The sequence below is a fragment of the Halichoerus grypus genome, chromosome 12, assembly GCF_964656455.1.
Source record: "Halichoerus grypus chromosome 12, mHalGry1.hap1.1, whole genome shotgun sequence".
NCBI lineage: Eukaryota > Metazoa > Chordata > Mammalia > Carnivora > Phocidae > Halichoerus > Halichoerus grypus.
In genome coordinates this window covers 23,312,815-23,326,332 of record NC_135723.1, presented here as the reverse complement: position 1 = coordinate 23,326,332, position 13,518 = coordinate 23,312,815, and the positions used below count along the sequence as shown (strand labels likewise).

General features: G+C 43.3%; 1 protein-coding gene across 10 annotated transcripts in view; it reads left to right on the top strand.

The window, feature by feature from the left end:
- MAGI2 (membrane associated guanylate kinase, WW and PDZ domain containing 2) overlaps window positions 1-13,518 on the top strand; it is a 1,322,716-nt gene that overhangs the window by 1,178,112 nt on the left and 131,086 nt on the right. For all 10 annotated transcript variants that reach the window (XM_078060071.1, XM_078060067.1, XM_078060065.1 and 7 more), the window contains 2 exons: window positions 4,343-4,535; window positions 11,365-11,613. In XM_078060071.1, the coding sequence (XP_077916197.1) occupies window positions 4,343-4,535; window positions 11,365-11,613 (442 nt within the window). The remainder of the gene's footprint in view (window positions 1-4,342; window positions 4,536-11,364; window positions 11,614-13,518) is intronic.

The window sequence follows — 13,518 nt, the reverse complement described above, 5'->3', positions numbered from 1 at the left end:
TCCCAACCCTTCTGAACATTGACTTTGACTCCAGAGTCCTTTCTCCCTTGCAGTGGGCAGGCATCCGGTATCTATGATAAGCCTCCTCAGATTACGTGGATTGTTTGTTATCCCCGTTGTGTTTATTTAGATTTATTCTGGTTTATTCTTTCATTTGAATGATTTAACACACACGCAGGCTACAAGTTACAATTTTGACCCTTAGGCCATTGAAGTAGAAGGCTGAATCTTCCTAAAGCAAGCAGAGGCAGAGAGTAATGCCTTGAAGACCAGAAGGTTGCCCCTCAGAAAGACCATGTCAGAAAGAGAATCTACTGTAAAGATTTCCCATAAGCCTTTCCTTCCTGCTTTCCTCCATTGTGAGCCCAGAGATAATATATAAACAAAATGTGCTGACCTCATTTAATTGCTGATGTGCTACAAAGGGAGAGGCGCATGAGGTGACTTGGTCCCCAACCACAGGAGGTCTCATAAATTACATCAAACAGGTTTCTGCCTCCATATACACGAAATGGTACTGACATCTCAGGGTGCGCATTAAACACAACAACATAGCTTTCGGCAAATAATGAACAGCAGGACTCCAACTCCAACAAAGCATATGGACATTTTTCCTGCAAGAGGAAATACTTTTCACAGTTAAATAACAATAGAAATAGAAAGAAATGAAAAATTGCCAGAAAGGAACAAAAATGGGATTTCCAGCTGTGAGCCAAAAAGAGATGGGAAGGCATCAAGGTGGAAAGATTTAGAAAACGCTGCAATGGAGAAAAACTGTTCATAGAAAGAAGAGGTAATGATAGACAGACTCCTTGGTCAGGGAGTCTGTGCAAACTTGTGGAGAAGTTTCAGAAGGCAGGAGCCTGAAATGGGCTTGCCACATTGTCAAGTTGTCCCAGGATATAATTATTGCAGCTCAGACCTACCGGGGTTGGACTTGCATTAGGTAGAGCAGGAAAGGATTAAAAGAATTAAAAGGACTGCACATATGATTTTGGTTTTGTTTGTTTCTTACTTGTTTTCATTCTCCTTTTTTTGTGTTAGCTTTTTCCGCTGGCTGACTAGGGTACCAGCCACTTGAATGCAAATTGCTATTATTTCATATCAAATACTCCGTTTTGTTCCATGCCCTCCCAGCCTGTAAGATAGAGTTGTGGAGTTGTGATTCTTTTGTTTTTTAGAGAAGGCAGTTGAAAAGCTAAGGCCATGGATCAGTTGTTCATGGGGTCAGGGGGCAGTCTTTTTAGAGCTATTTTGCCACAAAGTTCTTCCTTCAGGGCCAAAGCAGTAAGGACAAGATAAAGAACTCCTCCAAGAGCGATGAGAAAACTGATGAGTGGGTCTACACAGGCTGAAGGATCCAGTGAGGCTAGAAAGAGGGGTGTGTGGAGTGAGGACAGGGCTCCCACCACCTCAGCCACGTGACTGACACCCACCCACCACCCCGCCTCGCTCCCTTTTTTCCGTGGTGCATGCCTGCTAGCATACAACAGAACTTATTACACTTACTCTTGTCTGACCACTAGACTAGGAGTTCTATAAGGGCAGGGATCTGTATTTATTGTTCACAGATGAATTCCTAACACCCAAAAGTGCCTGTGGGTTCAATTAATATTTGCTAAATAAATAAATTAATAAAAAAAAAAAAAATCTTTAAAAAAAAAAAAAAAAAGGGCGCCTGGGTGGCTCAGTTGGTTGAGCGACTGCCTTCGGCTCAGGTCATGATCCTGGAGTCCCTGGATCGAGTCCCGCATCGGGCTCCCTGCTCGGCAGGGAGCCTGCTTCTCCCTCTGACCCTCCCCCCTCTCATGTGTTTGCTCTCTCATTCTCTCTCTCTCAAATAAATAAAAAAAAAAAAAAAAAAAAAAAAAAAAATCTTTAAAAAAAAAAAAATAAATTAATTAATTAGTACTCATATCCCAGCAATGCGGCAGAAAAGCAGATGTTTTACTGGGATTTTCCTTTTAACGGGTGATACTAGTTTAGGTGATACTAAAACTGGTATCACCTGGTAACAAGGAAGATCATTCAAGGGCATCTGTATACCTTTGCTGTCTGCTCACAGCAAGGGAGGAATGGGAATTTTCCAATGTGAAATTTGGGGCTGGGGGTGGGGGGTTGGTGGGGTGTTTTTTTTTTCCCCCAGGTGAAATTTTGTTTTTACTATTTTTGTGGAGGGCCGAATTGGAGCCATGGCTTTCTCAGATGTGACCTATATTTTGGTTCATTTTTCTCAGTGAGAGTCAGAACTATAGCTTCAAGTTGATAATTAACCAGCCAAGAAGCTCACGTGCCATTTTCTTCTCTGTAACTAGCTGTAAACTCTCTCACTAAAACACATAGGAAATCTAAAGTTTGAAGCATTTTGGGGGACTAACCCAGCTAAATACAGCTTTTCACGGGGCAGTGGAGAAACATAAACATTCATTTTAACTGGCTTTTGCACAAAGCACTTAGCAAATCTTTGAAGGCTCCTTAGCGGGTTCAGTCTTTTGAAGAATAGACTGGAACATCTTTAGAAAGAAACTCATAAATTCAGGTTGGCATGACAGTAAGAGAAAGGGAGAATGTCCGAAGCAAGCATGCCCAGCTGCTGGCCTATAGGAAATGGGTGAGGAACGTTGCAGGGGAAGAACCTCACCGTACCCTGAGGTTTTCCTTGTGACGGCAATAATGAATCCCTCCTCAGAGCACCAATATTCAGGGTGGAAGCAAATCTATCCCCAGCCCGCCCCCAGGAATAGGGAAGAAGTAGCTGTAGTCATAGAGAATTGTCATTCCTATGGATAAAAAAGCTGTTCAGTGGACCAAGGCCAGGAAGTCTTCAGGAAAAGGGAACACTCTTCAGCCTCTGATTTTGCATATACCCAAGATGTCCTGGGCATTCACGTCAGGTTGCCATGTTGACAGGCCACACCAAGCAGTGTGACCATGTAAGAATGAGTCTGTTGTCACGCCTGAGACACACAGCCTGCGGTCACGATGGGGCAGCTCTGCAAAAAAGCTGGGATCCACAGATCCAGGGTTTGAAAGAAATCATTGTGCCTGAAAGAAATCCATCTGTGAGCAAGGGATCCTTTTATAAAGACTTAGAACTTAGACGATAGCTTCTGCAATATGATCAGGCTAAGGGGTTACGACTGCCTACGGATGCTGTATGGCTAAGCCACTTGGCAAAAGAAATAGGATATCCATTGCCCATGTGTTGGAAAAATCGTAGGTTAAACGGTGAAACTAAAATATTTAGTGCTGTTGTTTTTTCTCCGAGAAGGAAAAAAAAAAAAAAAAAGCCTCATTATTGGACACTAACCTGAGTGTTTCTAGTGGGAAATCTTATATTATGTCTTTCGTGACAGTCCCTGGCTCAGGGTAATTCCCATGCACACATTTCCCAGATATGTTCCTCCTCATTTCTTGGTGTGAGGAAGCAGAAGCATTTCAGGCGACAGGCAAAACTGGGAATGTCCTTTACACAGGGGACAGTGCTCCAAGGAAATATTCAAAGGAATAGAGCAAAAATCGGGAGAAGGTTTGACTGAAACTTTTTTTAAGTCACCTGGCCAGAAAAGCCAACTGTGAGTTTTACTTTGTTTTATTTTATTTTCTCCTTACCTCCAGCCTTGCAAAGCAAAGCAAAGCAAAAAAAAAAAAAAAAATTGAACCATTATCAGTTTCATAATATGCAGCAGCTAGTTTCCCCTGACATTTTTTGAGCACTCAGTATGCGCCATGAGCAAAGTTAAATGCTTTACATGCATTATTTCCTTCAGTTCTCCCAACAAGTCCATAAAGCAGCTCCCACTACTTGATTTCCCCATTTTGCAGATGAAGAAACTGAGGCTCACAGAGGTTAAGACTTGCCCAAGTCCACACAAACAAGAAGTGGAGCCAGGATTCAGTCCCCAATTCGTTACATGCACAGTGGCCAATAACATCAGAGTACTTGGGGTTGGAATTTTCCTTAAGGGTGATAACTGGTGCACCAGGAAGCAAGTGTCCCCCAGACCTCGTGGCCATCAGCAGCGAGTTCAAAACGTTTACTTCTCTGAAAGGAGTTAACAACCTGGAAGAGTGGGAAAGGCCCCTCATTTTTCATTTTTCAAGTACATGCTCAGGTTTGGAGTAAGGGGCAGAATGTGGGAATAAAACCTTCCACCAAGTTGTACCTACATATAAAGAAATTATATGTATATATGATATTATTGTCTAGAATTATATTTATATATAAGGAAGTTGTATATAAATATTATTATCCATGATTATATTTACATAAAGAAATTATGTATGTGTGGGGGGAAGAAAGTTGAAATGTAAATATCCTTTCCTTGTCACGCTTCCCTAGATTTTGATCGGCGCTGTCATCGCCATGGGTTCAGCCGACAGAGACGGCCGCCTGCACCCGGGAGACGAGCTTGTCTATGTCGACGGGATTCCAGTGGCCGGCAAGACCCACCGCTATGTCATCGACCTGATGCACCATGCAGCCCGAAATGGGCAGGTCAACCTCACTGTGAGAAGGAAGATCCTCTGTGGAGGTGTGTGGCTCAAGCCAGCAGGGAGGCTTGGGGGTCAGGGGGTGAAATGCTTTTGTGGGACATGGTAAGGACACTTGAAACAAAATTTTAAATCAGTTTCTATATTAAACAAGGACAAAAGTCAGCCTAGATCTTCCACATGTAACCGTGATTTTGAAAATGCAGATTTTCACCCCGCTATAATTCCAAGCAGTCTCTCAGCCCTACATTTTCAGTGCAGTCATTAAAAATTTCTAGCAGAGCCTGGGGCTAATTTAAGATGTGTATGCTCTTTGCTCTTTGGTGGTTGCTGGTTATAAGAGGAACATTACGGTAGCGGAAAATATAGCTTTGGAAAATGTTCCTCATTGTGTTTACAAACCAAGAACCACAGCATTTCGATACCATCATAAGGCAACTAAGATGGAAAATTAGCCTCCATTGTAGAGCCTGATAAAAGGTAACAATAAAACCATTACAAAAATACAGCTCTACGTCACTCTGCGAAAACACAATTCATTTAACTCCAAACTTTTGAAACCCGTAAATTAGAAGTAATTATGCCCTTTACAGCTATTCCCTAACATCATAAAAGAATCCACCAAAGACTTCACTTTTAAAAGTCTGTCTTCACAGTCATAATACGATTCCACCATCTCATTCCCCCCCCAAAAAGGTTTGTATTTTTATGAATACGTCTGTTACAAAAATCGACTATTTTTCATAATCTAAGCACTCAGTAACGTTGGCAGTAGGGTCCCAAACTGCCTGCACTTTGCCCTGCGAATTACAGGAGGAAAGCACCGATGATGTTCTGTCACCTGCTGCCCTCATGGCCCTTGGCCTCTCTGCTCAGTCCCCTGGCTCTCCTCAGACAGATTAGGAGGGACCTCGGCGGCAGGAGCTCCCTCGTGTTACAGATGAGGAAACCGAGGCCCAGAGGTTGGCTAGCTTGCCCGGGAGTCTGCAGCGAGTCAGCGATAATGCAGAGGGTCTTGGCTTCAGCCAACGCTTCTTGCTTTAGCCCACCTTCGGGCCCCCTCCCAGGGAATTCAAAGACGTGAGACCAACCGTTAGCAAATGTCACTCCCTAACCTAAGTAGTCTTCCGTATGTGTTATTATTATAACGCATCTGAATCAAAAAACGGGGGCTGGGGAGGTGCCCTGGCTAATCACAGGCTGTGGATGACTAGGGAGGATAAGGCTTGTTAATCGAACTAAAAACCGTTTTCTATTCAAGTCTTCTAGAAACTAGACTTTGATCAAGGGCAATCATTTAAAAGGGCAAGTCAGAATTGTGAGCCCTCCCCAGTAGAGACGCTATATATCTTGTGCCGTTCGCCTTCAGAAATTCACGGCCTACCGAAGAAGTAAAACACCTTGAATTATGCCTTCCCCTTGGGCAAGCTGCCAGGAGGAAGACAGTGTTTGCTTGGTTAACATTTAACTGTCTCTCTCCCTAAGAGTGATTTTTAATAAAAAGTTTGCTGTGCTGTATGTTCTGTAACCCAGAGATAAATTAAAAAGATACCTGATTTACAAGGAAATATACTGCAAGGTGCAAAACCAATGCACCAACATAATTTCATGCTTCCTTTGCCACCAGCTGATTATTGCAAATTAAATTTTGTTTTAATCAACCCAAGCTATTGGAGTGTATGCCAAATGCTGCAAAAATGTATTCTTGCAATTTGTGGATCATGTGACTTTCGTGAAGATGCTCTTTGCTGCATTTCTTACCAACTTTACTCATTTAGGCTTTCGAGTGCATTTCAAGTGCATTTAATTTTTGAAAATGTTCAGCTGCAGACCGCTTGTTCACACTAGGAGAGTTTCCAAGTTAATTCAGCTCACTCTTCCTTGAAAGCTTCATCAGTATTGCAAATGATTAAGTTCAGGAAAGGATACTTTGATAGTAAAGTAAATGCCTAGAAATAGGATGGAACAGATTTTTTAAAGGCATAGGAAGGCAGCTTTTCTTCATAGCTGCTGTTTCTCCAACAGCGAGAAGGGACAGCCACAAATGGATATGACAGTGAAGATGCCTTTTCAAGGGCTGTTATTATTATTATGCTTTCCCAAGCAAAGACAGTGGGAGGTGTGAGCCTGGCTTACAATGAGATGGTTCAAAGCTGAAGGAAGCAAGCAATCAGCTTGTGAAGAGACAGAAGAGGGGTGAGAAGAGAGAGTTGCCGCCTTCTCGAACAAAGGAGTGGTATCAGGAGCTGGAAAGAAGGGGGGTCATAGAGGTTAAAGCCTTCAGCCTCATGCTTGCCTCAGCTTGTACAAATGTCCTGTCCCTCCTCAGAAGGCACCAGGCACCAGCTTCCAAGTAACGCTCAAGAGAGAACCACTCAATCTATTAGGAGAGATACCGCCTGGTTAGTTACATTGGGCAAAAATTAAAGTAACACAAAAGCCTTCTGCAGATATTAAAATATTTTAAAAGTGTACACACTGAAGATAGAAAGGCAAAGTTTTCAATGAGACAATGACAAGGTGGATCCTCAAAAAGGAGAAACTGTGAAGTAAAGGAAGGAAACATCCAATAATGCATCCAATTTCATTTACCAGATAAGTACAGCACAGATCTTGCACTTTAAACTAGTTGTTAGGGGCGCCTGGGTGGCTCTAACTCAGTTAACCGGCTGCCTTCATGATCCCGGGGTCCTGGGATCGAGCCCCGTGTCGGGCTCCCTGCTCAGCAGGGAGTTGGCTTCTCCCTCTCGCCCTGCCTCTCTCCCCATTCCTGTTCTCTCTCTCTCACACTCACTCTCTCGCTCTCAAATAAATAAATAAATAATCTTTCAAAAATTTTTAAAAATTTAAAAAATCAACTAGTTTTGAGAGATGTCTTATCCATACCACCAGCTCCAGTGTTTAGCCATTTTCCCCCCAAGGATGGTAGAAGAGTGGCTTTAATTATGCCACTCTTATATTATAACACTGAAGTATAAATATTTATTATACTTATAACACTGAAGTATAAATATTTCTATGTTTAGTAGCTCAGCTTTGAGACGTTCAACCTAATGACACATTATTTTGAATACACACTATTCGTCTGAGAGAAGGGTGTCTCTGAGGAATTTCCTAATGTGTCAGTCCAGAATTGATGTGAAAGAACATTTTATGACTTAATCAAAACACGTTAGAGTCCGTCCTAAAGCTATCCATCAGTACTTTTCTCGCACATCTAAGGGAAAGTCTGACTCTTGGCTTAGTGCCAAGACAGAGAAAGTTTTCTTGTCAGCTGGCTGAAAAGTTGAGCCATTGTTTAGGGTGCCAGTGGATTCCCTGGTCCTGGCTACTACACTTTTTGTCAATTCTAAACACGTTCCCTCTTCTTTGTCTGTGAGCATGTCACCCATTTAAATAAGTTGTCTGCTCTGAGGAGTCTAGACCAGGAGTGCACACACCCAAATGCCTTGCAGGCAGGCCAGCCTCTGGCTTTGGGGGGGCCGCAGCCTGTGGGCTGCCCCTGCTCCATCAGGCCCCCTGAGGATGCACACTGCATGTGGACACTCCAGCCGGGGCCAGCATGCCCCAGGGCCTCAGCCACGCTTCGAGACAAGACATCTCCAGTGCTGTCGTGCTTCTAGGGTACAGCCCTGCGAAGGGGCCCACGAACACCCCGGAAGCAGGCAGGCTGTGTTTGCTATAGGAGAACCCTGGAGTCCTGGTAGCCGGCGTGTGATCTGGAAGGGAAGCAAGGGCGCTGGTTGGACAAGTCCCTTTGGCCCTGCCATCCTCCTCGCTCTACTGGTAAATGAGTAAGTCAGGAATTGGTAGGCGACACTGGGGGTGGGTGGCACCGTGGTGGCTTGCAAACTCAAACTCGGTAAAGGGAGTAGCCACCGCCCAGCTCTGGCTGAGAACGGCGAGGTATTTCAAGAGAAACTGGAAATCCATATTTCTGTAAAATCTCCCTTTTTAAAAACATTGGCAATCAGTTTTAACAATTATTAGACAAAGTGTAGCCCAGCACTGGACACAAATCACAGATGGGTCTGCGGGCCAGGAGCAGCCCCCGGCCAGTGGCGGACTATTCTCATGGAAACCATCGCACCTGGATGGCATCGCCAACAACGCTTGTCTTCCCAAACAGAGACCTCTGCCGGTCAGCTCAGGGATGACTTCCAGTCTGACTGGTGAGGACAAAACAGAAGCTCAACCTAAAACTGAATTATTTGGCTTAAGTAGACACTAATGGCCCGAATTCTATACATCCATTTGTGTGAGAGAGAGAAGGATGGGTCAGGGATGCTGGAAGGTAGTGAATTAAAAAAAAAAAAAATGCACGTGGTATTTAGTCACTTTGTGACGTTCACTGTATTCTTCTAAAACAACGCTGTTCGTGCACTACCCCAGAAAGGGTCGTTGGCAAGAAGACAGTCACATTTGGATCTAGAGCCCGCTGAGTAGAAAAATAACTGCGGAATCAATTCTATCCCTCAAAACGGCCCATTGGAAATCTTCTTAACTCCCTGGTTTCAAATGTGCTCGTGTTGTTAAAGATGAAGAACTTTGTTCTAGAGGTTGAAAGACGAGTCCAAAAGCAATAGAACGGTATTCTGTTACTGTTTTGGACTCTTCCCCTTCCTCAGGGACCATTCACGTTGATTGGTCGATGACGTTCTTTCTCCCTCTAGAACCCGCGGCAGAGCCACTCCCAGCCACTCGCTGCAGAGACGGATCATTTTCCTTTGTTGCTGCTTAGTGACTGGCACAACGCTCAACCCCTGAAATATGACAGCCAGAGGAGATCTCTCTTGTTACTGCCTATGACACCTAGTTACCGATTTGGTCCAATACCTCAGGGAGATTTTCAATTTAATGTTGCAGCCTAATAATTGTTTGTTTTTCTTCCTCCCGACTATCTCTAATCACTTTATTTCCAACTTGCGCAAGGACTGATAAAGGACACGTGCTTCACCAAGACAATAACAGCTTGTCTTTGGATGATATTTTCTCGTGGGGAGGGTACATTTTACAGGCAGTTCTAAATTCTGGTAGGAAAGAGGGAAAGGCTTTGACATTGGCATTTTGTTCTTTTCCCACCTCAGTACAATTCTTACAGATGAAAAGCATCCATTTGTTTTCTTTAATTAAAACCTGATTAATTAAATCTTACAGAAAAATTCAAATTTATCAAATGATAATAAGCAGCAGCCTGGGTCTTATTCTGCTATTACAAACAAGAAATGAATACATTTTTGTAAGACGATTTTTTAATCTGAGTATATGAATAAATGCAGCTCCTTTTTCTTTACATATCAGTAGAACAAAAAAAAAAAATCTCTTGTAGTCTGTGTTCTTTCTCCCCGATTTTTGAAATGATTTTTGATTTTGAAATTTGATTTTTCATTTCAGAATGGAATTGCAGCTTATCAAGTTAAGAGCCTTCACTGGAACTTTTGCTAATTATTTTTAACTTGCCTTATGAGACCCCTACCAGAGCTCTAAATAGGAGACCATATCTAGAGACCCAAAAAGGAATCATTAATTGTGGTTACTTTCCTTCTTACTATTTCTCTGTTCCATAAACATCTTTTGAGCACACTAATCAAATTGTAAGATGAGATGAAACAGTCCTATTTCTAATTACAGTATTCTGGGTGCCCGCTTCAGTTCTTTTAATCAGAATACCAAAACCTAGGTATTAAATTAAAATGACAAAATTCTTTCTCAATGACAGATGAACTTTCATTTTTAAAAAGCAGCTTCTCTTGGCTGCCAGCTTTCTATCATTTCTCCCTGTAAATAAGCTTGTTTTCTCATGGAAGTATTGGTTTGGTTTATCTGGCTGATAATGTTTTGTAATAATGTAGAATATAAATGAGCAATGCCACCCACACCTCTCTCAGAAATTCAAAATGCATCGTCCCTTGGCCTGACATCATTGTTAGATTTAATCCTAGAGTGAGTGAATAGAGGAAGGATCCTTTAAGAAAGATGTTTTCCACCTACACAGAGTGAATTATCACTTCTAGGCTAAAAGAATATCGCAAAATTAAATAAAACCGTGATTCTTTAGTAAAATTATGATAAGTCTCTTTATATGGACATCCTGGGCTGTTACCCCTCCAGCAGCATTGCTCAATGGTGCCCTAGAAAGAAACCTCACTGGGCTTCTCTCTCCTGTGCCCAGTCTTCCTAAACCTACTGAATACACTTTCCACACATGGACCCTGAAGATGCACAGTTTTTACAAGTTCTTTAAGTAATTCTTGTGCACAATGCAGTTTAAGATACTGTCCACCTGTTTTGTAATCTTTGATCAGTTATTATTATGCAGCTAAGAAGCTCAATATCTAGGGGCTCCTGGGTGCCTCAGTCGGTTCAGCGTTTTACTCTTGGTTTTGGTTCAGGTGGTGATTTCAGGGTCAGGTCGTGAGATTGAGCCCCGTGTGGGGCTCCCTGCTCAGTGGGGAGTCTGCTTCCCCTCCCCCTCTCCCTCTGCCCCTCTCCCACCTCTCTCTCTCTCAAATGAATAAATACATCTGAAAAAAAAAAAAAAAGCTCATTATCTAAAACCAGGCATTGTCCTGGGCAGGGGGTAGGGGTGGGGGTTGCAGATTTAACAAGAGGAAGCTACAAACTAGTAGCAGCACAGAGGAAGCTGATGAGGGGTTAGCTGTGTTTGCTGTGAAGAATGGAATGGGGCTTGGACCTGGGTGCTCCGTAGCTGGGTTTGTAGCCTTCCAAACGCTCTGCGCTCGTGGGGACTAGAAGCCAGTCAGCCAGTCTTATAACGATGCCAATGTCTAGAACTGCACCTAGTACACAGAGGCACTCATCAAGACCCTTGTTAAATAACCAAGGGCCCGGGTACACTGTGTATTGCAGGGGAGCCCTGCCCAGAGAACGGGAGGAGTCCAGGCTCTGTGTCAACCCACCACAGCTCCCCACGCAGTGACTACGCCACCTACACCAACAACAACCACGCCGCCCCCAGTAGCAGTGCCTCTCCACCTGAAGGCTTCGCCTCCCACAGCCTGCAGACCAGCGATGTGGTCATTCACCGCAAGGAGAACGAAGGCTTCGGCTTTGTCATCATCAGCTCCCTGAACAGACCTGAGTCTGGATCCACTATCAGTAAGTGATGGCTGTGCTTGCCTTTCAGTAAGAGGTCTTGTGCTCATTTTGTCCTGGTGGTGGGGAGACTGGACATGCAGATCGGAGGACTGTTGTAGGCATCTTGGGGAGCCAGAAGCTTCTGGGCTGTGGGCACAAATAAGACATCCTTAACATAGGGTTAGCCAAACGTTGCTGAACCTTTGGCTCAAGAAGAATGCAAGATCACATCTAATGTCCCCCTGACCCCACAGCCCCCATAAAACTCTTTGTTTCTATTTCAGTGGGAAGGAAATAAAACTGAGTAGTGTGAGAGTGTTGGTGTGAGGGGAGAGGAGCCCCTTCCTGCTTGATAGGATGAAACCAGATATGCAAAGGATCTCGGGGGAAAGCAGTCCAGGAAGGAGCTCAGCATTCAAGAACTCTACAGAAGCCCAGTGTGGCTATGATAGAATGGACATGAGAGAGCGGCCTGAGACTAAGACAGAGGACTAGGCAGGAGCTAGGCTGCACAGGGCTTCACACGCCCATGGGAAGAAGTCTGGACTATAGTCTAAGTCCATGGGAACCACGGAGGGGGTTAGGCAATGGACAGAAATCCGACTTATATTTTTTAAGTCTGCTCTTGTACAAAATGAAATCAGGGGGAAGAGAGCAAGAGTGGAAGCATGAGACAGAATCAGGAGCTCATGAAAACAGCCCTGTGGGTGCAGAGATCCTGGAACCTTCTCCCAGGGTGATAGCAGTGGATGGGGGGACATACAGGACTTCACCTAGGGCTCCTCCAAATCTGGGAGTCTGTACAACAGGTAACAGTCAGAGGTTGTAGTTCTCTTGCAATCGGTCATCTTGTAGACCCTCAGTCTTCCTTGGTGGTTTTCCTTTCAGCAACACTATTGCAGAAGTTACTTGGCTGCCAGCAGATGGTAGGACAGAAAAGCCAATAGGAAAACTTGCTCGTTTTTCATGTTGAAGTGATTTAGCCCAAAATATTATGGATAGAAACACCAAAATAGAGAGCATCAAGACCAAAAAATAATTGAGTCATGTTGTGGTCCTAAAATTCTTATAAACTGTGGTTGTTTCCAGCACGTGGGGTAAGGGGGGGGTGGTTGTCAAACAATACTCAAGAAGCCAAATCATTGAGAATGAATAAAAATTTTTTATGATACAGTTAATGTTCTCAAAACACCGCCAGGATTGAATGGAAAGAATGACCCTGTTTCACTTTACCTTTGACAAACTCGAGTGAAAACTATAGAAGTGTTGAACCTCAGTGAGTATGTGCAGAAATGAAAGTACATACATCTGAAAGTACAATTTCATTTCTCTTTTCCTGCATGATAAGATGAAGAAATAAATCCAATCTTTAAGCACAGAGTAAAAGCAGGATTCTGTCAGTACGATAGATTCAACAAGATTAAAAGGACATAAGACTAAAGATTTTCATAAATTATATAAACAGCCTTCCAATAATTTACACTTAGGGAAAATATTCACAGAGAGCTTTTGTAGCTATTCCACTCAAGCAAATTGTTTACTGGGGCAGGATACCTAAAGGACCGGAATAAAAATAAAAAGTAGACCACCACAAGGAAAGTGTTCAACATGTATTTAAGGTCTCAGATGTCTTTGAAGTGTGATTGCATTATTGCTAAATGCATAGAGAATTGTGTGTGTGTGTGTGTGTGTGTGTGTGTGTGTGCGCGCGCGCCCGCACACACATGCACTTATCACACAGAAAAGCCGCAGATGCTTTTTCTATTGCAAATAAAATCCATGCATAGGTAGAGCTGGAAAACAACAGGTGCAAATGCTTACAATTAATGTGAATTTTTCTTCCTACCAAGTGACATTAGACTGACCTCAAAAGAATAATTCTAGCCATTTTCCAAATGGTATTATTTTACATCACCCTGGAGAGTG